Source organism: Mesoplodon bidens, assembly GCF_964165515.1.
Source record: "Mesoplodon bidens genome assembly, chromosome: 6".
NCBI lineage: Eukaryota > Metazoa > Chordata > Mammalia > Artiodactyla > Ziphiidae > Mesoplodon > Mesoplodon bidens.
Genome location: NC_138162.1, coordinates 10,268,342 through 10,293,653, shown reverse-complemented (window position 1 = coordinate 10,293,653; position 25,312 = coordinate 10,268,342). Strand labels below are relative to the sequence as shown.

At 39.4% G+C, this 25,312-nt stretch overlaps 1 protein-coding gene across 7 annotated transcripts in view; it reads left to right on the top strand.

The window, feature by feature from the left end:
* Positions 1–25,312, top strand: part of GAPVD1 (GTPase activating protein and VPS9 domains 1) — a 73,040-nt gene that overhangs the window by 28,334 nt on the left and 19,394 nt on the right. For 4 of the 7 annotated variants that reach the window (XM_081237390.1, XM_081237392.1, XM_081237389.1 and 1 more), the window contains 13 exons: positions 432–566; positions 713–902; positions 5,472–5,632; positions 8,302–8,431; positions 9,531–9,656; positions 11,836–12,009; positions 13,870–14,010; positions 15,071–15,205; positions 15,667–15,786; positions 19,149–19,226; positions 19,354–19,724; positions 23,056–23,143; positions 24,132–24,212. In XM_081237390.1, coding sequence (XP_081093516.1) covers positions 432–566; positions 713–902; positions 5,472–5,632; positions 8,302–8,431; positions 9,531–9,656; positions 11,836–12,009; positions 13,870–14,010; positions 15,071–15,205; positions 15,667–15,786; positions 19,149–19,226; positions 19,354–19,724; positions 23,056–23,143; positions 24,132–24,212 — 1,930 coding nt within the window. The remainder of the gene's footprint in view (positions 1–431; positions 567–712; positions 903–5,471; positions 5,633–8,301; positions 8,432–9,530; positions 9,657–11,835; positions 12,010–13,869; positions 14,011–15,070; positions 15,206–15,666; positions 15,787–19,148; positions 19,227–19,353; positions 19,725–23,055; positions 23,144–24,131; positions 24,213–25,312) is intronic. The other 3 variants (XM_081237393.1, XM_081237395.1, XM_081237394.1) reach the window with 3 other exon arrangements.

Below are 25,312 nucleotides of genomic sequence, written 5' to 3'. Positions count from 1 at the left end.
TCAGACATTTTATTCCCTTTATTTATTTATTTTTAATACATTTATTTATTTTTGGCTGCATTGGGTCTTGGTTGCTGCACGCAGGCTTTCTCTAGTTGCGGCAAGCAGGGGCTACTCTTCACTGCGGTGCGCGGGCTTCTCATTGTGGTGGCTTCTCTTGTGGAGCACGGGCTCTAGGCACACGGGCTTCAGTAGTTGTGGAACATGGGCTCAGTAGTTGTGGCTTGCAGGCTTTAGAGCGCAGGCTCAGTAGTTGTGGTGCACGGGCTTAGTTGGTCCACGGCATGTGGGACCTTCCCAGACCAAGACTCGAACCCATGTCCCCTGCATTGGCAGGTGGATTCTGAACCACTGCGCCACCAGGGAAGTCCCTGTTCCCTTACTTTAAAGAGGAAGTATTTCACTGTGATTTTTTTCTCCTGTTTGAACAGAGCTGTGTTGCTGCTTTCCTTGATGTGGTGATTGGAGGCCGTGCAGTGGAGACCCCGCCAATGTCCTCTGTTAATCTTCTGGAAGGGTTGAGCAGAACTGTAGTTTATATAACCTACAGTCAGCTTATTACTCTGGTAATGGCTTTATTCTTTAATAGGACTTTCTCAGAAGTCATTTATCTGAACATGGGCAGAGTCCTAGATGCGTACATTGTGTGAGAAATATATATTGTGTTTGAAAAATTGATTTCATAAGCTAAATGTCCTTTTACTTTTGCCAGGTGAATTTTATGAAGAGTGTGATGTCTGGAGATCAACTGAGAGAAGATAGAATGGCTCTTGACAATTTATTGGCAAACCTGCCCCAGGCAAAGCCAGGAAAAAGCAGCAGTTTGGAAATGACTCCCTACAGTACTCCTCAGCTGTCTCCAGCAACCACTCCAGCAAATAAAAAGAATCGATTGCCTATAGGTAAAGAGAATTTCTCATATTGAGGCTTTCCTTTAAATTTAATATTTCTTTCTTAGCCTTTGTTATTGCTTAGCATTTGGGAAAATAGTTTTAAATAATTTGGAGAAGTTCTTCTCTTCATTTTTACCGGTGGTAGTTCAATTTTTTGGGGGCTGCCTTGGGTCTTTGTTGCTGCGTGAGGGCTTTCTCTAGTTGCGGTGAGCGGGGGCTACTCTTCAATGCAGTGGCTTCTCTTGTTGCGGAGCACGGGCTCTAGGTGCGTGGGCTTCAGTAGTTGTGGTATGCAGGCTCAGTAGTTGTGGCACAGGGGCTTAGTTGCTCTGCAGCATGTGGGATCTTCCTGGACTAGGGCTCGAACCCGTGTCCCCTGCATTGGCAGGCGGATTCTTAACCTCTGTGCCACCAGGGAAGCCCTAATTCAACTTTGAAAATAAAATTTAAAAAATTGCACCATATTAGTTAAGGTTCATCCGTAGGCTTAAGCTTTTTTTTTTTTTTAATAAATTGATTGATTGATTGATTTTTGGCTGAGTTGGGTCTTCGTTGCTGCACGTAGGCTTTCTCTATTTGCAGTGAGTGCGGGCTACTCTTCGTTGTGGAGCGCGGGCTTCTAATTGCGGTGGCTTCTCTTGTTGCAGAGCATGGACTCTAGGCACGTGGGCTTCAGTAGTTGTGGCATGTGGGCTTCCGTAGTTGTGGCTCGCGGGCTCTAGAGCGCAGGCTCAGTAGCTGTGGCGCATGGGCTTACTTGCTCCACGGCATGTGGGATCTTCCCAGACCGGGGATCGAACCTATGTCCCCTGCATTGGCAGATGGATTCTTAACCACTGCGCCACCAGGGAAGCCCAGGCTTTAGCTTTATCTAGACATACTTGTCATAATTAATTGGAATCATGCCACTTGCAGTATACTTTGTTTACTGTAAGTCATCATTTGAATTATGTACTGTCATCATTTGAATTATGTACCCTGTTCTTTCCACAGAGTTCTAAATAATATAATAAAATAATATTATTTTAGAAATTTCTATCAGTAAAATTGAAAATATATAGTTACTATTTTTTCATTATTATTAATAGCCAGTCTTTTATTGACTGAGTTAAGATCTTTGTTATTTTATAAAATAAGGCAAAACGTCTGTTTTGTCAATTTTAAGAAATTGGTTTAATTAAGCCTTATTTCCTTAGTAAACATTTATCCATAATAAATCTGTATAATCTGTAATAATATCTATATAAATCCACAAACAAATTGAGCATATGTATACTATGTACCACGCTCAGGGTAAGTATTTTCTAAATGTTCTTTCACATTTAATTCATGCAAAAAATCGACACATGCCCCAGTCCGGGAAGATCCCACGTGCCGCAGAGCGGCTAGGCCCGTGAGCCATGGCCGCTGAGCCTGCGCGTCTGGAGCCTGTGCTCCGCAACGGGAGAGGCCACAACAGTGAGAGGCCTGCGTACGAAAAAAAAAAAAAAATCGACACAAAAAGTGGTCTTATCACTGTCCTGCAGGCGGGGCACTGTGTTCAACACTGGTGATACAAAGACCCTTAAGTCATGCCCTTACACTTAGGTTAGTTGCTGATAGTCCAGTTGGGGAGCATGAGAAGAGACCAGTACCCTTCAGTGTACTGAGTGTCTGACAGAGATAAGCATAGAGGGTTATGGGGACACCTAACTTAGCGGTGTGGTGATGCTGTCAGGAGAAGATCCGGGAGCAGGTGAAGGCTGCACTTTCTCTTGGAGGATGAATGGAAGTTAGACAAAGTAAACAAGACCCAGAGAGAGTGTTTAGACCAAGGGAGCAGAGTATTTTAGTGCCAACTTTTTAACGGTCATGAGGAGCTCAGCAGTGAGCATGAATAGTTATTATATTTTATACATTCTTTTTTTTTTTTTTTTTTTTGCGGTACGCGGGCCTCTCACTGTTGTGGCCTCTCCTGTTGCGGAGCACAGGCTCCAGACATGCAGGCTCAGCGGCCATGGCTCATGGGCCCAGCCACTCCGCGGCATGTGGGATCTTCCCGGACTGGGGCACAAACCCGTGTCCCCTGCATCGGCAGGCGGACTCTCAACCACTGTGCCACCAGGGAAGCCCTATATTTTATACATTCTGAAGAATGGGATTTCATTTTTAAACTCCCATGAGCTGATTTGTTAAGAATTGTCAGTTTCTTAAAATTAATCTACCTTACTTTTAACATAATATGGAATAATATTATCAACAGGAATGTGGCATCATATTCTTCAAGTCTTTGGCTTTCATCATCTCAAAATGTCAATTTTCAGAATTATAAATAGAAAAAAAAAGAAACTTGACATTGAATGATTTTTAATATTATAGGCTATTAGCACTTTTTTTTTAGATTCTTTTTAATTTGAGCTCCATTGAGAGCTCAAACAATATTAACTACCGTCCAGGTTTTTGTAACTCTCCATGGTGCTTATCAGAGTACTTAGGCAAATAACTCTTTTTTTTTTAATTTTATTTATTTATTTATTTATGGGTCTTTGTTTCTGTGCGAGGGCTTTCTCTAGTTGTGGCAAGCGGGGGCCACTCTTCATCGCGGTGCGCGGGCCTCTCACTATCGCGGCCTCTCCCGTTGCGGAGCACAGGCTCCAGAAGCGCAGGCTCAGCAATTGTGGCTCACGGGCCCAGCCGCTCCGCGGCATGTGGGATCCTCCCAGACCAGGGCTCGAACCCGTGTCCCCTGCACTGGCAGGCAGACTCTCAACCACTGCGCCACCAGGGAAGCCCTATTAGCACTTTTTTAACATGAAGAAATAAATGATTTTTGGTAAACCAGAGATTTTTTTTTTCCATGATTCACTCGTGTTCTTTCGTTTCTTTTCATCCAGAATGTCATTCATTAAATAAGAGTATAATGGAAAGTAAATTTCAAATGTTTGCCCAGTATTAATTTGTATAGTCATGTGACCTGGTCATTGAACTTATTTCATATTTTAAAAGATGTGTCCATTATTCAGAGGGTTGATTTTCTTTCTGTTTAATGCTTTCGCAACCCAGGACAACAGTTCGCAGCCATAGCTGCCTGGGATTCCTTAGCCACCAATCTTATTGCTCATATTACTCTAGTAACCCCTTTTGGTGGGTAATAGGCTTTTCCTTTTCTTATGTAACTTTTATTTAAGAAATCGTTTATGAAATTTTGCTCCATGTGCATGTTGCTTTTGCTTTATGTAAATTGGTACATAAATTTTGATTACTTGCATTTTTATAAATTGTAAAGTTTGTTCCTTAAGATTCACATAATTGTTCATAAAGTTGAAGTTAAGTTTACAGTTCAAGAGAAGACAGTGAGGGTCAGCAAAGAAAGGTGTAAGTGAACCTGTTTTAGACTTTGGAAGTTGATGTGTGCTTTGAGTTTTGAAAGGGTGATTGATGAACTGATCTACAGCATTGTGGAGAGAACATGATTGTTTATAGTTCTGTCTTCAAGTAGGTCAACTTTCACCGAAACTGAAGTTGAAAGACTTTTATTATAATTGAGTGTTTGTGCTTCATGTCTGCACTTTTATTTGCCCTGAAGGAGTATCTGTTTAGTATTCTGGTTGTATTGAATCTTATTGTTCTCTGAAAAAACCTGACACTTATCACAGAAGACTAAAGTTCATAGAGAAATTGTCACAAACTATCTAAATCTTTCAGTTTCCAAAAGTTCTTGTAAGGGAATTCCCTGGCGGTCCAGTGGTTGGGACTCCATGCTTTCACTACCGAGGGCCCGGGTTCGATCCTTGGTTGGGGAACTAAGATCCCACAGGCTGCTCAGTGCAGCCAGAAAACAAAACAAACAAACAAACAAACACAAAGACCCACCAAAAACAAAAGTTCTTGTAAGATCTATCGGATGGATTACTTTAGAAAAAGATATTACTTATTTACTTATGAGTAGGGGAAAAACACCCCCAAGTAATTAGATCCGTCAGTAATTTAGAATGTTCCCATAAAGCAGAAAGGAAACTTATATTCAAACAAAGAGAACTCTTCTGCATCTTTAGGAAGAGGTTAATACATTTCAGGAAAAACTGTGTTTTCAAAAACTGATTCTGGTTTTGTCAGCAGTTGCCGACGTGTATAACTTTCTATGGCTATCAGATTTCTATGTGAACTTTTCTAGTGCTTTTAAGTTTAGTTATTAGTATGGAAGACCTGTGGCAGTTAAATCATTTTGTTGGAGAAATAGTTGAAGATATTATACCTTGAAAAGATAAGGAATAAAGTAATGCTTTTCTTGTCACTCCCAAGTCTTAAATTGATTGGGACGTGTTTGCTGTTCTGCAGGTGTAAACTGTGTCACTCCCTGTCAAGTGAATATGGATCATTGTTTCTGTTGATCAGTTTTGAAGGAGAATTTGTATTAGTCATTAGTAGAGTAGCTGGGAAGATATGGGTTTTTTTTTTTTTAATTCATACTCTCACCACTCTTTTTTTGTGCATGTGCAAATGTTCTGCATTAATAGAAAATATATTTTTGTATTAATGTGCCATTTTCTTCATTTTGTCTTTTTCTCTAAATTATCTTACTTGAAATTTTTTTATTAGCAACTCGGAGCAGAAGCCGCACCAATGTTCTAATGGACTTACATATGGACCATGAAGGATCAGCTCAAGAAACTATCCAGGAAGTGCAGCCAGAAGAGGTGTTGGTCATTTCCTTAGGAACAGGTCCCCAGCTTACTCCAGGGATGATGTCAGAAAATGAGGTATGACTGTATTGATACACTTAGCTTGTAGCTATTAATGTTAAGAACTTCAGATTCTTTTCTCCTCAATAAAGGTCACTTGCTTCTATAAATCAGTATACATTTAACAGATATTTTTCATTATCTTCAGTGGGTCTCCCATGATACCCCATCAAATGCTCAACTCCCTGTGAACAGTTCTGGAGGTCCTTCACATTAATAAACCTGTGGCACTGTAGTTGATAACCATACCCATACCAAAAGGAATTTTCCTAATAGTAGTAGAAGAGGCAGGAAGCCAGGAAGTTGTGTTATAGAAATTGAAGAGACTTTTCCAGTGACCTGTAGGAAATATTTTATGTTTCTTTTCTTTTTAATGATATAGTAGTGGTATTCCTGCTTTAAAGAGCCAAACAGTATTTAGAAATAATTTCTGTTCTTTGGCTGGTTGGGAAGAAATGGAAGAGATAATTGAAAGGAAAGCTAAGTAAAATATTTTAAGGAAATGGGGTTGGGGATATGAGAATCAGTTTTAAGATATTTGTAAACAGAAGAGCTTGAGACAGAAGCAAGAGGAAAGAAGTTTTGACTCTAAACATAGGAGCCTCTTCTCATAGATTGTGACCTCTTGAGAAAGAAGGATTTTCTTACCTTCAACAGTGACTGCTTATTATTCAACAAAGCCTATTCCTGGCCTGGGAAGAAGGGACCAGTTATAGTGGTTGATACAGTGATGATGGTGGTTGATTAAGTGGCGTGACTTGCAGGAAAGAGGACCATCAAAATCCACAACCCTGTTCCCCCACACACATTCAAAGTGAATAAGCCGACAAAAACTGTCAGAATCAACTTTTTGGGAACTCTAGAATGTAATAAACTTGTGGCAAACAGGGGAATGCTTAATGAGGAAAAGAACTGCTGCGTTTCAGTAAGAGAGTCTGTGGCATTTTACTCCCCCTGTTACCGTCCCCCAACCCCCACCCAATGGCAGCCTTGAAGACAGCCGCCAGCATTCCTGCACAGGGAAATATCTAGATTGTGGTATGATCCTTTTGTTTTTCATTAATTCATACCACTCTCGAGGCCTTCAGATGGATTTTTCCTGAAGATTTATTGCACATTGCTCACTCTGATGAGTGTGAAGGCTCAAGTTATCTTACAAATACAAAATGTAAAATCTTTATGTCTGCATTTAATTTCAAGCAAATAGGGAAAAGATTCTATTTTTAAATGACCTTTTAAAAGCATCACATGAGTAAATATATGGAGTCATTAGAAAACCTTTAATTTACTTATTTAAATGTGAGGTCAAAACAGCGCCTTGGGGGCTTCCCTGGTGGCGCAGTGGTTGAGAGTCCGCCTGCCGATGCAGGGGACACGGGTTCGTGCCCCGGTCCAGGAAGATCCCACATGCCGCAGAGTGGCTGGGCCCGTGAGCCATGGCCACTGAGCCTGCACATCCGGAGCCTGTGCTCCACAAAGGGAGAGGCCACAACAGTGAGAGGCCCGCGTACAGCAAAAACAAAAAAAAACAGCGCCTTAAGGGTTTGTTTTTTTTTTGGCTTTGTGTTGTTTTTTGTTTGTTTGTTTGTTTGTTTTTGGTACGCGGGCCTCTCACTGTTATGGCCTCTCCCGCTGCGGAGCACAGGCTCCGGATGCACAGGCTCAGCGGCCATGGCTCACGGGCCCAGCCGCTCCGTGGCATGTGGGATCTTCCCGGACCGGGGCACAAACCCGTGTCCCCTGCATCGGCAGGCGGACTCCCAACCACAGCGCCACCAGGGAAGCCCTTGTTTTTTCTTTTTAATTGAGGACACTGTTCTTCACATTCCAGCAGCAGCCTAGGAACCCAGTGGTTGTGAGTTCAAGTTCCAAGTGTGCTTAATACATGCTGTGACATCCAGCAAAGCACTCAATTCTTCATTAAGTTGGAGATACACATACAGAGCTGAGTTATAAGGTTTGTGGGGAGTGAGAAGTAATTGTTATTTGGAAATCATCTAACAGAAAGCTCTGTAAAAAGGCAATCAGCTCTAAGCTAGATGTGGCATAGAAGTCATACTTCGGCTTCTGGTATGGACTTTGTGGCTGTGTGTATGGTGATCAAGTGGAGCTTCTAAGTAGACTGATTAATTCTGGTGCCTACAGAATAATTTGTTTACATGTTTTTTTCCTATTAATTAGTTTATTAACTTTTAGAAAAATGCACACAAAATTAATGTCACTTTACTGTGCCAAATGCTTTATGTGCATCTTTTTATTTAATCCTCAACAACTCCGTGGCATATGTACTGTTACTATCACCATTTTATAGATGAAGAAGATGAGGCTCAGAGAGCTTAAAAAACGTATCTAAGTTTACATAGTTGGCCCATGGCAGAACTGGGAGGACTGGACTGCTGAATCTGAAGCCTCCGACTCCTGCAAACCTAATCACTGCTCATCGATGTCCAATTGCCTGTTCAGTTGCTGAAACTGGTAGGGTGATGGAAAGACATAGGTTCAGTTCTTCTAACTGGTGCACTTTTATCCCAGGGGTACTTAAAAACTTGATTGGAGCCCTATAAATGGGTTTTCAGTTAAAAATGATAATTTAATATTAAGACGAACTTAAATATGCATTTGCCATGGTTTGTTTTCTTACCAATAATCTCTCAGTTGTGATAAACTAATGGCATTTTATTTTTCAGGTCCTAAACATGCAGCTTTCAGATGGAGGACAAGGAGATGTCCCTGTCGATGAAAACAAACTCCACGGTAAACCTGATAAAACCTTGCGCTTTTCCCTCTGCAGTGATAATCTGGAAGGAATATCTGAAGGTGAAGGGTTACTTCATTCAAGGAGTTGTGTGATTCAAGTAATATTTTGTTTTGTGTTCTTTAAAGGAGCCTTAAAAATTACAATTATGCCACCTGTGCCTCTCACTGAGGAGAGTAATGAAGTTTTCCTCTAATGATCTTGAACAGTTGGCTGTAAAGATTGTTTCTTTGAATAAAATTGACATTGCAAGAGACCTTTGGTCATATAAAATGGAGACGATCTAAGTCTGCATTGAGACTTGAATAATACCGAGTTTTATTTCACTAGTATTAACATATACCAAAGCTTGTAGAGCTCCTTTAGAGGGATATAATGCATGTCTAAATGGAAAAAAAATGGACTCACTAGAATTTCAGGATGTTGTGTATACTGCTAATGTTTTAATGAAGCAGAAAGATACAATGGAATTAGGATAGGAATAAAAAAGAAAATGAAAAGGCAAGATTGTAAAGTGAGAGTATGTCACTCCATGCGCTAGGACAAGCTTTTTTAATGAAAAAGTTTCAATTTGACAAACATTTTAAAATAAACATAAATGGTAATAACTTTTCCTTTTTTTCTCACTTTTGAAAACATAAGTAGTGTACATTCATTCTAGAAAATGAAGGAAAAATTGAACCATCTGTGACCTTACCATTCTATTAATAACAGTTAACATTTTGGTTTATTTATAGCAAAATTAGGCTTAGGCTGTTTTGTAACCTTTTTTTGTTTAACAATATAACAGTAACATTTCCCTATGTAATTTAGCATTCTTAAATAACATGGTTTTTAATGTCTATTTTCTTTAACTTCAATTGGGCATTTATCATAATTTATTTAAACATTCTTCTGTGATTACACATGTAGATTGCTTTCACTTTTCAGACATTATAAGAAGCACTGCAACAAGCGACCTTAGGTGAATTTTTGACTAGTTCCTTAGGATAAATTTCTAAAAGCAGAATTTCTGGCTTAAAGGGCGTGTTTATTTATAGGGCATAACAGCATTAAAAGCACTTTAATCAGTCTTTTTAGTCTCTTATCAAAGCATGAAAAATTACATGGTGGCTCATGACTGTCAAAAAAAGCTCACTCACAGTATAAACGTTTCTCTAGGTCCTTCAAATCGTTCTAATTCAGTATCCTCACTAGACCTGGAAGGGGAATCTGTATCAGAACTTGGAGCAGGACCTTCTGGGAGTAATGGAGTTGAAGCTCTACAGCTGTTAGAGCATGAGCAAGGTAAAGTGAGGTTGAATTCAGCTGTTCAAGCAGCAAAGAATTTACCTGGTTGCAGAATAAACAATCTGTTTCCATGTAAGTTGGCTGTGTTCAGTTGATTATATAATGACCATTAAACTTGCATTTACTCATAGTTCCTTCAGTTCTTAAAAATGTGTTTAGTTGGCAATTCCCTGGCGGTCCAGTGGTTAGGACTCAGCAGTTTCACTGCGGTGGCCCAGCATCAGTCCCTGGTTGGGGAACTAAGATCCTGCAAGCCTAGTGGCTTGGCAAAAAAAAAAAAAAAAAAAAAATGTGTTTAGTTGCTAAGTGGATTATTCAGGCTAAAATTACATAGAATACTTAAAATGAATTGCTTGAATTCTGTAATATTTGGTATTTCAATTCTGTAATATTAAATTTTTAAGGGATACTAAGATAAATACGCAGAGCTCAAGGAACTTAGAATAGGGAGAGAATGGTACACAAATGATTAAAATTATCATAAAAGTGCTTTGGCAGTTCTGAGTGAGAAATACATGTGGTTGAAAGTGTAGGGAAAAGCTTATTGGGAGAAAATAGTAACCTCAAAGCCTGGCTGGCATTGCATTGGCTGAAACTGGAGATATTCTAGGTGAAGGAATAGTAGTATAAGCAAGTCAGGGAGGTGGGAAGCCATAGTACTTACTCAGGAACTGTCAAGTAGGGTCATAGCATGAGGTAAGGATGAAAAGTACATGGATCCCTTTTGTGCTTTAGGAAGATTAATATGAAAAAGTCCTTTGGATTTGTCCATTTAAAGATCAGTGGTGGCTTTCACAGGAATGTTGAGGGCAGATGGCCTCAACTGGATTTGAGGCAGTGACTTTAGTGTGTGTAAAAATCACCTGGGGAGTTAGGGGGGAAAAAAAGACATTTCCCATGTCTCATTTCTAGAAATCCTGGATCAGTCTGTTTTTGGAAAGGAAAAGAGTATTGCCAATTGGGTTATGTGTGGGGTGAATAAAAGTAATGCTGTGTTTTTACTGGATCAGTTTGTCACTGTATTATTTAGGATTAAAATTTCTGCAGATAACAGAAACCTGAAATAATATTAGCTTAAGATAGAAAGAATATCACCTCTTTAACAAGCCGTCTAGGTGATTCTGATATGGGTGGTTGGCAGTCTACACTCGTGAATACTAGGTTAAGAAGTGAATGGGGACTTCCCTGGTGGTCCAGTGGTTAAGGCTTCACGTTTTTTGGGGTTTTTTGGGTTTTTTTGGTATGGATTTATCTGTTAATTATTGCCACAATAATGCTATGTAACAAACCACCCCAAAACTTGGTGCCTTAAAACAATAAACTTTTTGTTGTTGTTGTTGTGGTACATGAGCCTCTCACTGTTGTGGCCTCTCCCGTTGCGGAGCACAGGCTCCAGACACGCAGGCTCAGCAGCCACGGCTCACGGGCCCAGCCGCTCCGCGGCATGTGGGATCCTCCCGGACCGGAGCACAAACCCGTGTCCCCTGCATCGGCAGGCGGACTCTCAACCACTGCGCCACCAGGGAAGCCCTGAACATTGATTTTTGCTCTCACGTCTGTGGGTCAGCCAGGTGGTGGTTCTGATTTGGACTGGGCTCATTCATGCATCTCTTGTCATCAGTGGTTGAGTAGGGAGCTCTGCTAATCTTAGCTGGGGGTCCGTTGGTCACTGGGGAGCTGGCTCATCTAGGATGACCTTTGCTTTGTTCCATGTGGTTCCTCATCCTCCAGCAGACTGGTTTCAGCTTGTCCTCATGAGAGAACCAAGGATGAGAGAGCAGAGGTTTCTAAGTTCTCTCTTGAGGCCTAACCTCACAACTGGCACACTTCCTCCTTAGCTTTTGGACAAAGCAAGGAACCAGGCCTGTGCAAATTCAGAGAAAGGGGAATATATCCCAATTCTTGACCAAAGTCACACTCTAGAGGACAGGGAGACAACTGATTGCATGGATGGCCCCAGTTAATTTACTGGAAGGGGGAGGACATATGCAGAGCTCAATTCAGAGAGGGAAAGAGTACATCCGTGAGGGAATAATTCAGTGTTTTAGTACTATGTGCTGAGTGTTAATGTTAAAATATGTAACTTGAAGTTCAAAGACAAAAAGGTCTTTAAAGTTGATATAAAAAATGATAGCTGTGCTATCATTTTTTAAGTGCTTAATTTTGTTTTTGATAGCTACAACCCAGGATAATCTCGATGATAAGCTAAGGAAGTTTGAAATTCGTGACATGATGGGACTGACAGATGATAGGGATATATCAGAAACAGTGAGTGAGACGTGGAGTACAGATGTCTTGGGAAGTGATTTTGACCCTAACATTGATGAAGATCGCTTGCAAGAAATCGCAGGTAACTGCTATTTAATGTCTCTGGAAGATTGCTGTTTATTCATATCCACCCACCCCTCATGGGAGGGAACTTCAGTGCTCTGACAAACATGGTGTGTATGTTAGCAGTAACTGGGAAACTGAGGTAATTGTATGTGACAAGGCATTTGTGTATTTCTTTTTTCTTTACTTAAATATAGGTAGTATTTTCCCCTGTCTACATTTAAGTGCCCCTCCCCCTGCAAAAAAGAAAAAACAGTCTTTTGAATCAACTTCTTGTCAATTCTTGTTTGCAGGGCATAGTATATGTTCTTAGTCTGTGATTAGCATATTCTTCTTTTGAGACTAAACACCTTGCCTTAACATGAAAATTCTTACAGGTTATAGCCATAAAATCTTTCAGAATAATATGATACTGAGATTCTCTAAAAACTGAATTTACTTCTGGAAGGTTTAATTCAGTTCCAAAGAATGACCAGTTTTTTCTTTTTTTCTTTTTTTATACCAAGTTTATCGAGATACAATTTACATACGTTAAAAGTTACCCTTTTTAGGATATTGTTCTGTCTGTTCTGAAAGATTCATACAGTCTTGTAGTCACCATCTTTATTTTCTTTTTAAATCATGGAACATTTCAAACAAATACAAGAGAGAACAGTATAATGAACACCATGTACCCATCACTCAGCTTCAACAATCACACATACACACATGGCCAGTTTTGTTTCATCTCTTCTCCCACCTTGTTATCCCCTCCCCCGATTATATAATCACAGGTTAATCAGGCAGGTTCCAGACATTATTTTATTTGTAATTATTTCATGATGCATCTTTATTTTCTAAATTTTTAAATTTAACTTTTATTTTATATTAGAGTAGTTGATTTATCAGTACAGTGTTGTCTTAGTTTCAGGTGTATAGCAAAGTGATTCAATTATACGTATATCCATTCTTTTTCAGATTCGTTCCCCATATGGGTTATTACAGAGCATTGAGCAGAGCTTTCTCTGCTGTACAGTAGGTCCCTGTTGACCATCTATTCCATATATGGCAGTGTGCATATGCCAATCCCAAACTCCTAATTTATCCCTCCCCCCATCTTTCCCCCTTGGTGACCATGACGTATCTTTAAAAGTTACCTTTTACCAGTTTTTCCAAAGGTTCTTCATCTACTGAAATAAAATTGTTCTTTTATTAGGTTTAATCAGAAGTAGTGGAGCATTCTGAACCTTGAGTATTTTTCGCACAGGTTTACAATAATGTTTAATCTTTCTATTTGTATTTTTAAGCAGTGTAAATAGATTTCTCAATTGGTTTTGCATTATTTTGTTCCAGATGTCAAAGTACAATAGTATTTTTCCTGGCAATGAGCTGTATTTGGGCAATAAGCTGTATTTGCAGTTGAATGAGTGCTGCAGAGGAGATGTGAGTTTTCCTGCAAATATATTTTATTGCTCTGAATATGTGGCTAATGTGCCAGAAGAAAACATATTTGGCCAGTATAACTTTCTATGGTTAAATGTCTCTGTTTGAGTGTTTTTAATCCCTGAAGGACTAAAATATTAGAGAGATGTTAGGGACATGTAAAATTTGCTAAAAAGTCAAGATGAAAACTAGTTGAAATGACTTGTCCTAATGATCTGTGTTTTCTCAATGGAGACTAAGGTGAACAGTAGGAAACTGATGAAAAGGAGCTTGCGTTATTGTGACCAAAGTAGGAAATTTATGTTTTTAGTGGTGTTATTCATTGAAATTACTCTTTCCTTGGCTTCTTTCTTGTGAGTAGAGAGATTCTGTTAGCTTAGTGTTTGGCTTTTTTCCATCATCACTGCTCTTTCCCTGAGGATGTTTGTTAACCCTTTACTCCCTACTGGTTATACAGGTGCAGCAGCAGAGAACATGTTAGGCAGTTTACTGTGCCTGCCAGGTTCAGGGTCAGTGCTTCTTGACCCCTGCACTGGTTCTACCATATCAGAGACAACAAGCGAAGCTTGGAGTGTAGAGGTATTGCCAAGTGACTCAGGTTAGTATGCTGTCATTGTTTGCTTTTTGATTTGCACAGAAGTTTTAAATGTAAGGTATCCTAATTTCTATATTATGTACATTTTGTCAGATATACATTTGACAAGTATGAGGCCATCACATTGCTAAGAATTTCAAATGGAAAATTAGTTTAGGGTATTTTCTGTCCATCAAGAAAAAATGCAGTGTTGGATGGCATAGGCTAAGATGGCAGGTGCTTTCTGACTCTGTTCAGTTACCTTGGAAGCAATCGTTAGTAAGTCATCAGGATTCTATGTGGGACATTGAGTTCAGTATCTCCCACTAACTTATCACGACCGCTCTGAGTGGTTGGATGCCTGGTAAGCATGTTTAGATTTGGAGAACTTGACCCAAAGATACCTAATGTATTTTTGAAATGCATTGACATTGAGGCTCTGGAATCCTGAGAATTATTTTGTGCAGGATTATTATAAACATATATAAAGTATTTTGTACTTTCTCTTATGTATTGCATTTCTGCTTTTTTTCTGATTATGAATATAAATCCTTGTCTTCAACTAAATGTCAAGTACCAGAATGCAAATATAAGTAACTATATATCTGAATTACCTTCTTTTTGATTGCTTGGCTCAAGAATAATGAAGCAATCTTGATACGTGTTTTTTTAATGTTACCACATTCAGACATGCTAACCTTTACATAAGGAGACGGTAGGATTAGCTCTGTATTGAACATCCATAGGAGTTATTTTTTAGAGAGTGGTTGATTTAATGCTAAGCTGTTCTGTATTCTCTTGTTTAGTTTACTTGTTAACCAATAGAATACTCTGTGAAATTAGTGATCTGGAAGCAGAGTTTTCATCTGTGCACAGTGAACTGACCTGTATTAGGATGAAAATCACAACCTCGACCTCTTTAACACTTGATCTAACAAACTTTGCTAACTGGCCCAGACTTAAAAGTCTGTTTACACTGATTTCATTCATGCCCTGGTGGCTTTCTTCTTCTGGGTTGCAAAAGCTGAAACTGTGATGTGCTATAGTAGAATCACTAATGTGATACCTCACTTTTTCTGTTTAGAGGCCCCAGATCTAAAGCAGGAGGAGCGACTGCAAGAACTGGAGAGCTGTTCAGGACTGGGTAGCACATCTGATGATACGGATGTCAGGGAGGTCAGTTCCCGCCCCAGCACACCAGGCCTCAGTGTTGTGTCGGGTATGTCTGGCTTGTTTTAAGGAATAAGGATTTGAAGGTGTGTTCCCACCTCCCCATTTATAAAGTTGATAGCAAAGAGATGTATTTTATTTAAGATCTGAGTAATTTCCAGGAAACTTATTTCTGTGGGACCTGACATCAATGAGAAGTTAATGTGTGCCGTTATAGAGCCTGTCAAAGTAGTTGACAAATGGTCTGTGTGTGTTCCCTCTATAACTCTATCTGTTCTTGGTAGCCTCTGCTACTGTATTTAGACATCACATGATAATTCTGATTATGTTGTACAAATGAAGGTAAATATATTTAAGCAATTGTACAATAAAGGATATAATACCAAACAACTCACATGTGAAGAACTGAGACACAAAAAATGTGAGAATGTATACATTTCTCCAAACTTCATTTGCTTTTTGTATGGTTATTTTGTTCTTGCTGTTTATTTTTTACCATTTTTTTTAAAGGCATAAGTGCAACCTCTGAGGATATTCCCAATAAGATTGAAGACCTGAGATCTGAGTGCAGCTCTGATTTTGGGGGTAAAGATTCTGTCACTAGTCCAGACATGGATGAAGTAACTCATGGTAAGAAGGGGAAATGAGAATGACTTTTAGAAATGATCACATCCGTGTTGAAACTGGCAGCCTTTGACACATTGCTGGTGATAGTATCAACTGTTGCAGCACTTCAGGGTGTAGTTTGGCAGTATGTGTGTAAGGCCTTAAAATAAGGTTCACATGCTAAATTTGGTTCAGTTAGCCCACTTTAGGAATCAGTCATAAGGAAACAGTTCCTGTATGGAGAAAGTCTTAGGCACAAAGATGTTCTTCGTCATATTTATATTGGCAGAAAATTAGAACCAACCTAAGAACTGAAAAATAGAATGGTTAAGTGAATTTTGATGGAACCACTTATTAGAACTTATACAGCTATTTCTTAAATGCTTTAAATAATATGAAATAATTTGGAGAACTACCTAGAACATAATACCACTTGGAAATTTTATTTTTAAAGAATTTTATATATAAGATAATAAAATGTTAAAAAACCTATCCTAAAGAAAGCACTGGGAAGAAGTACCAGAGTGCTAGTAAGTAGTGGTTTTATATCTTGGGCACTGGGTTTGAAGTACTTTTTTTGTTTTGTTTCGTTTTTTACATTTTTGTTTATTCTAAACCAAAGTTTTTTATCCTCAACACTATGGACATTTTGGACCAGGTAATTCTTTGTTGTGGGGGCCTGTCCTGTGCATTGTAGGATGTTTAGCAGCCTCTCTGGCCTCTGTCAGAAGCACACCATCCCCCTCCCTCTCGTGCAGTGATGAAAACTAAAAATGTCCCCAGACATTGCCAAATGATCCCTTAGCGGGCAAAATAGCCCCAGCTGAGAACCACTGTTCTAAACCAGCAGTTTTCAAGTGTAGTGTCCATGGACCACTGAGGGCCCTTAAGACATTTCTGGGGGCTGGGGAGGTATGAGGTCAAAACTGTTTTCACAGTAATAAAAGGTTATTGTCCCTTCTACCATATTGACGTTGCAAAGGTGGGTAAATTTGCTGAGGCCTTAGCATGAAGCAAGGCAGTGGCACCAGACCAGACTAGCAGTCACTGTATTCTTCTCTCACAGTTTAAAAAAAAATTTTTTTTTTTTACCTATGAATGTCTTTGATGAAGTGGTAAAAATTATTTAATGCTATATCTCAACCCTTGAGTACATATCTATCTAATATTGTGAAGTAATAGGAGGTTCCCCTAACGCATTTCTGCTGCATTCTGAAATACGATGAAGTGTCTCAAGGAAAAGCACTTACGTGATTGAGTTGAGAGCTAACTAAGTAGCTGTTTTTTTTTCTTGTTTGTTTTTCATGAAATACCATTTTTACTTGAAAGAATGACAAACTGTAGTTATTCGTACTTGGATATTTGGCAGGCATTTCTTGAAAATTAACAAAATGAGCCTGTCATTTCAAGGAAAACAACTGACAGGACAGAGTTTGTTGCCAATGATAAAATCCAAGCTTACAGATAAAAATTAGAATTTTGGAAAACTCGTGTCTACCTCCACGAGCTTGACAACTTCCTGCTATTTAAAAACTTTCCTGGTGAGATTGGTGGTGATATCAAGAATGTCATTTTTTTTGATGTTATATGATGAAATGTGTCAACATTTGGAAGATCTGCATATCTAATTGAACCAGTATTTTCCAGATGATCAGTGTATGATGTTACAAAATCATGCTTGGGTAAAAGATCCATTTAAAGTGCAAGACAGACCAATTAAATTTTAACGTAGCAGAGTACAAAAAGTTCACTGATTTGGTTTCAGATTCCAAATGGTAGCTAATCTTTAAAAAACTGCTACTTAGCAAGATTTGGTAGAGTATCAAAGAATAATATCCACAATTTTCTGAAAAGGCTGTTAAAATATTGTCTCTTTGCTACCTGCATATCTTTGTGAGATCAGCTTTTCTTTATATATACTTTAACCAAAACAACATGTGCAACAGATTGAAAGCAGAAGCAGATATGAGAATCTAGCTGTGTTCTATAAAGTTATACATTGAAGGATTGCAAAAATGTAGAAGTGTCACTCTTCTGGTTTATTATTTTGGAAAATATAATTATTTTTCATTTAAAAGGGTTATTTGTGTTACCATTTAATAAGTATATTTAAATGAATTAATGTAAAATTTTAATATAAAATTTATTAAAAGTTTAAAATTTTTATTTATATATTCTTTTCAGTTTTAATTTCTAATATGGTAAATATCATTAGATATAACCAACATAAGTAAGCTTTTAGGGTCAAAAAATTTTAAGAATGTAAAAGTGTCCTAAGACCAAAATTTTGAGAACTGACATTCTAAGCTATCTTTCATAATGATACACTATTTCTCATTTTTTAAAATGAAGGTAATTATAAGACACAGAACAAAAGGAAAGTCAAATGGCAAAATAGTACTATTATTCATTATCAAAAAAGAGCTCAGACTCAAAAAGCTTAGTGGAATGGTTTCTTTTATATATTTGTAAGTTTTAGTCTCTGCATATTTTTATATCTCTGATTTTGGTTGTTTATAGACATATGCTTAGAGGAGTCATCTTTTACTCTGTAGTTTTAAAATATTGTACTTTAGAAGTTCAAGTTTGTTTTGTAGTATAATGTAGTATTGCTAATTTTTAAATTAAATTTATTCATTAATTTATTTATTGGCTGTGTTGGGTCTTCGTTGCTGCGCAAGGGCTTTCTCTAGTTGCGGCGAGCAGGGGCTACTCTTTGATGCAGTGTGCGGGCTTCTCGTTGCGGTGGCTTCTCTTGTTGCGGAACACAGGCTCTAGGCGCACAGGCTTCAGTAGTTGTGGCACATGGGCTTAGTTGCTCCACAACATGTGGGATCTTCCCGGACCAGGGCCCTGCATTGGTAGGTGGATTCTTAACCACTGCACCACTAGGGAAGTCCCGTATTACTCATTTTTGTTATGAGTTCTCTTATAAATTGTCTTTTGCTGAGAGCAATATTAGAATTTCAAATTTTACAACTTTTAATTTATACTCCTTCTATAGGTAGTATTGCCCCTATTTTTATAGGTGGAGGGAAGGTGAGATTCAGGGAACTTGTGACATTCTGAAAATTTTGATGATTTACATCTTCTGGCTCTGCTCTTTGCATTAACCATAGTACAGTTTGGCCATTAGAAGTAATAGGCAGTGGATGCTAGACTACTTACATGTAATTAAAATCCATGTAAATATGTAGATAAAAACATAAAATGAATTTGAGGTAAGCAGAATATGCTATTTATTAGATCATGTTTTTTCTGATATGCCCCTCAAGTTGTAATTGGTCAAAATGGAAGACTGTGGAAGAGAACCTTTGTCACAGTGTTGAAACTCCTACTGAGTCATGAGTTCTGACCTGGTCACACAGTTTGCCCATCTCTTTTAGGTGCCCACCAGCTGACCTCTCCTCCTTCTCAGTCAGAGTCTCTCCTTGCCATGTTTGATCCACTGTCTTCACACGAAGGTAAAGTAGTCAAATGAACTTTTTGACTCTTGTTTTATCATGGACAGAAGAACAAAACCAAAACCCTTTGTTCGTGCCTTTGTTGGACTTTGCTGTCTCAGCTGCAGACTTTTTTTCTGTGTTCCAGGGGCTTCTGCTGTAGTAAGGCCAAAGGTTCACTATGCCAGGCCATCGCATCCACCACCAGATCCCCCAATCCTGGAAGGAGCTGCAGGAGGAAACGAGGCCAGGTTGCCAAACTTCGGTTCCCATGTCTTAACTCCAGCTGAGATGGAGGCATTTAAGCAAAGGCATTCTTACCCTGAGAGATTAGTTCGCAGCAGGAGCTCTGATATAGTGTCTTCTGTCCGGCGACCTATGAGTGACCCCAGCTGGAACCGACGTCCAGGGAATGAAGAGCGAGAACTCCCCCAAGCCGCAGCCATTGGTGCTACTTCTTTGGTGGCTGCACCTCATTCATCATCTTCATCCCCGAGTAAGGACTCCTCAAGAGGAGAGGTATGGGACACAGGCCTTGTAGAAGTACTTGCTAATTATGGTCAGCTTTAGTGTTCCATCTGCCTAGTTCTCTTGATACCTGAAATTAATGTGGAATATATAAATCTACGATGAAGGGTGGACAGTAGTCATGATTAAAGGTGATTTGTCAATCCTATATGTCCACGACCGTAACCCATAAAAAGCCTTTACTTTGGTTTTGTAATAACGTATCTTGCATTTTTATAATACTTTTAACTTTCCTCCAAGTATCTCATTTAAACCTCACAGTTTCCTTCAGAAATGGTTAGAGGAAGTACTTTTTTTCTTTCTTTTCCAGTGCGTTATTATTTTTAATTTTGAAACAATCACAGAGTTACTAAAAAGTTGGAAGTAGATACAAAGAACCTCCCCCGCAACCATGTAAGAGTAAGTTGCCAACCTGATGCTCCAGTGCTCCATCACCTATGAATACTTTAGTGTAAGTTTCCTACAAGCAAGCACCTTCCCCTATGCGTCATAGTACAACCATCAACATCAGGAAATTAAAATTCATACATTAATAATAATGTATCAGGGCTTCCCTGGTGGCACAGTGGTTGAGAATCCGCCTGCCGATGCAGGGGACACGGGTTCGTGCCCCGGTCCGGGAGGATCCCACATGCTGCGGAGCGGCTGGGTCTGTGAGCCATGGCCGCTGAGCCTGCGCGTCCGGAGCCTGTGCTCCGCAACGGGAGAGGCCACAGCAGTGAGAGGCCCGCATACCACCAAAAAAAATAAATTAATTAAAAAAATAATGTATCAATACATTAATGATAATTTTCATACCCCATTCATGTGTCTCCTGTTGTCCCAGTAACATTCTTTATAGTGAAAGGATCCCATTCAAAATCACATCTTGTATTTAGTTGTCATGTCTTTTTAGTCTTTCTTTCTTTTTGGCTGCATTGGGTCTTCATTGTTGCGCGCGGGCTTTCTCTAGTTGCAGCGAGCGGGGGCTTCTCTTTGTTGTGGAACACGGGCTCTAGGTGCGCAGGCTTCAGTAGTTGTGGCATGCGGCCTCAGTAGTTGTGGCTCACAGGCCCTAGAGCGCAGGCTCGGTAGTTGTGGCACATGGGCTTAGTTGCTCCGTGGCATGTGGGATCTTCCTGGACCAGGGCTCGAACCCGTGTCCCCTGCATTGGCAAGCGGATTCTTAACCACTGCACCACCAGGGAAGTCCCTTTAGTCTCTTTCAGTCTAGGACATTTCCTCAGTTTCTCCTTGACTTTCACGACCTTTATACTCTTTTTAAAATTTTTATTTACTTACTTACTTATTTATTTATTTATTTATGGCTGCATTGGGTCTTCGATGCTGTGTGCGGGCTTTCTCTAGTTGCAGTGAGTGGGGGCTGCTCTTCATTGCAGTGCACGGGCTTCTCATTGTGGTGGCTTCTCTTGTCGCGGAGCATGGGCTCTAGGCGCGCAGGCTTCAGTAGTTGCAGCATGCGGGCTCAGTAGTTGTGGTGCACGGGCTTAGTTGCTCTGCGGCATGTGGGATCTTCCCGGGCCAGGGCTAGAACCCATGTCCCCTGCATTGGTAGGCGGATTCTTAACTACTGCACCACCAGGGAAGTCCCTATACTCTTGAAAGTTACAGGCGTTATTTTCTAGAATGTCCCTCAGTTTGGGTCTGCTTGATATTTTCTCATGATTAGATTCAGGTTATTCATCTTAGGCAGGAATATCACTAAAGTGACACTGTGTTCATTTCACTGCATGCTGCTAGGTAGCACACAATTTAAATTTGTCCCACTACTCTGGTGTTCACTTGGATCGTTTGATGAAGGTGTTGTCTGCCAGGCTTCACTACTGTAAGTTACTCTTTTCCCCTTTGTAATTAATAAGTATTTCTGGGAGGAGAGAGGACGTTGAAAATATGTAAATATCCTGTTCTTTCTCAAATTTTAAATTTATCCACTTATTAATCATATCTATGGTCTCATGATTTTCTATTTTTAGTCAATGGGTTTGTTACAGCCATTTATTTTGAAGCTCAGTTGTCCCTGATTTGGCCAATGGTCACCCCTTCAAGCTGGCTCCTGTGTTCTTTTGACATTTGGGTATCTTTCTTTGAGTATCTCTCTGCTTTCTGAAACAAAATTTTATAAGCTTGTATTGTATTGTGTCTGCTTTAGTCCTGGAATCAGCCATTTCTCCAAGGAGCCCTTGTTCCTTTTAGTAGAAAATGGCTTTTAGAAATCAGGATCTGGCTATTAGGTGTGCTCTTTGCTGTAGGGGTGTAGCTGCTCCCAGGACCTCTCAGTTGACAGAGCTAGGGAGAGAGAGTGTGTGTGTGTATGTGTGTGTGTGTACATGCACATTTACATGTGTATTTATTTCTATATCTTTCTCTTTATATGTATAGAACCATTTCCAGTCTAAAAACAACAGAATTCATTTCATCCTCCTTCCATTCCATATTTGCAGTTCCCTTCTCCGGCAGTGAGAAGACTGCTTTCATTATTCTTCATGTATGTACTTATTTGATCAGTCCCCCTGTAATCCCGTCCCCACCGCTGAACCCTCCCTGGATGCCATTCCTCTGCTTAGGTTCTGATATCCCATTCACATGGATGCCCTTAGAGAAGGTATTTTTAGTTCCAGTTTTGTAGATGAAAAAATAGAAATAAAATGATTTGCCTAAAGTCACATGATAGGTTAGTAAAGGAATTACAGTCCCTGCCTTTTGACATGTGGTCTTAATAATAACTCATTATAACTGGTGATCAAAACATGAACATTGAAGTTGGTCAGATCTAGGTTTGAGTCCTGGCTGTGCCCCATACAGTCTGTATAACTTTGGGAAGATGAGGAGATAACCTTCTTTAGCCTCATATTTCTCATCTATAAAAAGGGCTTAGTAATAGTATTTATCTCTTAAGGCTACTGTGAAGTTTAAATGAGATAATATATGTCCTTACGTTCAGTGTTTGGCACACAGTACATACATAGTTTTATTATTAATATTACTGATACCATCTTTACTACCCCTCTAGATTTTATGTGCATTGCATTTACTCATCCCATATGAGTATTTATTGAGTGCCTACTCTATGCTAGACTCTGTATTAAGCTTTTGGTTTACGGACAGTAATGAGATAGTGCCTACCCTCAAGCGATCCATCATAGTCTGGTGCTTGAAAGGAATACATCCCTGTTCCAGAAGTTGCCTGTACAACAACAATAAGAACAGTTTTGCTTTGAAGAAAAACTAGTGGTTTTTGTATTTCACAGACTAACTAAAATCCTTTTCATAGTAATTTATCCTGCTGTCCAACTCCAAATAAAGCATCAAACTTTTTCTACAGACTGAAGAACGCAAAGATAGCGATGATGAGAAATCAGACAGGAACAGACCTTGGTGGAGAAAGCGTTTTGTTTCTGCCATGCCCAAAGGTAATTTTATAAAATATCAGAATGTGATATCAGCAACAAGAAGTAAAGCCCCAAAATCTCTTTCAGAGAGCCAAAATCTGACCTCCTCCGTGAGGCCTGTGGGGCCTCAGTTTCTTGCTGTTTTGAGGGTATGGAAAATGATTTCACTCAGGGGGATGCTAAGGTACAGCTTTGGAAGTGACAGTCCCTGTTCTTGGCAGGAAGTGGCAGTGGTTTCATAAATGAAAGGCAGGTCACGGTTGTTTAAATATCATATACCATTGAAGTTAAACACACAGGACTTTGGACATACGTATTGCTAACGATTATTTCAGGAAAAAGGGATGCTATTAGTAAACAAACATTGAAAATTTATCCTTTACATTCCTGGAATAAACTTAAGCTTCTTATGTTTATGTTCACTGAGAATGATAATACCCTGAATATGAGTGTTTATTCTGGAATGCAGTTGTGTAGAATTGTTTGCTTTTCTTGTGAATAGCCTGACATCCTAACAGTAGGTATTGAAATTTGAGTTGGCAAAAGCATCTCTTCCAGGAAGGAGAGATCATGCAGGATTAGGGGGAAGGGCTTCCTCCAAAGGCCTCTTCTCGGCACTCTTCTCGGTGCTCAGGAGTCGAGGAGCACCGCGTTCACGCCAGACTCAAGCCCACTTTAGGAGGAGAGACTGAGGCTCAGAGCTTTGAATGTGTCGTGTTTTGAGCAGGGGTTAAGAGGCAGTGGTTTTGATTCAGTCCCAATAGATTCCTGTTAAATCATTCTTCCTGTGGCAGATGACCCCAAAGCAGATTCTGGAAGCTGCTTTAAGCACCTTCAATGCTATTTTAAGAATGATTATCAGTTGACACTCGGGATTTCTTAGCTTTTAAACTTTTCACCTTCCTTCCACTTAGAAATGTTGGCACACCAGTTAACTCCAGAATGACTGCTGTCTTCCGAGTAGTGCAGTATGTTATATGTCACACTACTGACTTTATTTAATTTCCAGCTCCTATACCATTTAGAAAGAAAGAAAAACAAGAAAAAGACAAAGATGATCTGGGGCCTGACAGATTCTCAACACTCACAGGTTTGTAGACCCATGGACTTCCTGGCTCCTTCATTCCCAGAGCACATATTTCATAACACTTTTTCTTGGGTGCCATAAGCGTTGCCTTCTTAGAAGAGTGTGTCTGTGTGTGTACAGTGGGGAGTATGTTCTTCATAGCTCTGTGGTTTCCAGTTGGCGGCCACAGTGAATCTCAGTGCGCTCTTCCTGCAGACCACCACCACCATCATCATCCTCATTATCATAACTTCTGTTTATGATGAGGCCCCTGATCCTGAGCCTCTAGGCCTACCCTAGAACCCGACATTTTAGTGGGATGATGACACACAGTGCCTTTTAGGAAAGTGTGGTGATGGTTTTAGTGCTATGCATGCCATATCTTTGGATCATTGACTGAATAGTTTTCTTTAACATTGATCGTAGAATTCTAAATTTATTTCCATCTGTAGTTCTTGATTATTCAGGATCATTGTGAAATTCTATTTTACCTAATCATTTCCTTTTTTCGTGATAAGTGTTCAAACAATATCGTAAATTTATAAACTTTACCAATTTTTTACAGCTTGGATCATTTTAACATTGCTATCTGACCCAAGGAAAATACAACTAGGGGTTGGGTTCTTGCCTCATTCAGCACTTGTATTTTTGCAGCTTCTTTTTGGCATATTATGAATGAACACCCTAAAAGGAAAAAGTATGAGAGGTAGTGTTGATGACCCAACCTTGAGTTTGATAGCTGTATACTGTCTCCAGTGACTGAAGAACGTCCAGAGGGAAATTAATTTCTCACCTCTCTTTTTCTTGTCTTGATTTTAAATTATGTTATCCTACTAAGGTAAAATGAAGACTTTTATTTTAAAATGGGATAGGTTTCAAAAGAACATCCTCCTCAAAGAGCTCAGTGTAGTACAGGTAGAATCCCATTTCAGTGCATAGTTATTGTCATGTCTAGTTCTCAAATAAATGTAGATGTTTCCATGTCCTAGTGTACATCCCTGTTTATTTGATGAGGTGACTTGCCTGCAATAAAGGGTTTTAAACAGCAGGAGCTGTGCTTTCAGGCCAGGTTCCCTGCTGAGAGCAGTCAAACCTATCTCATTCAGTCAACAAATGCTTGTTGA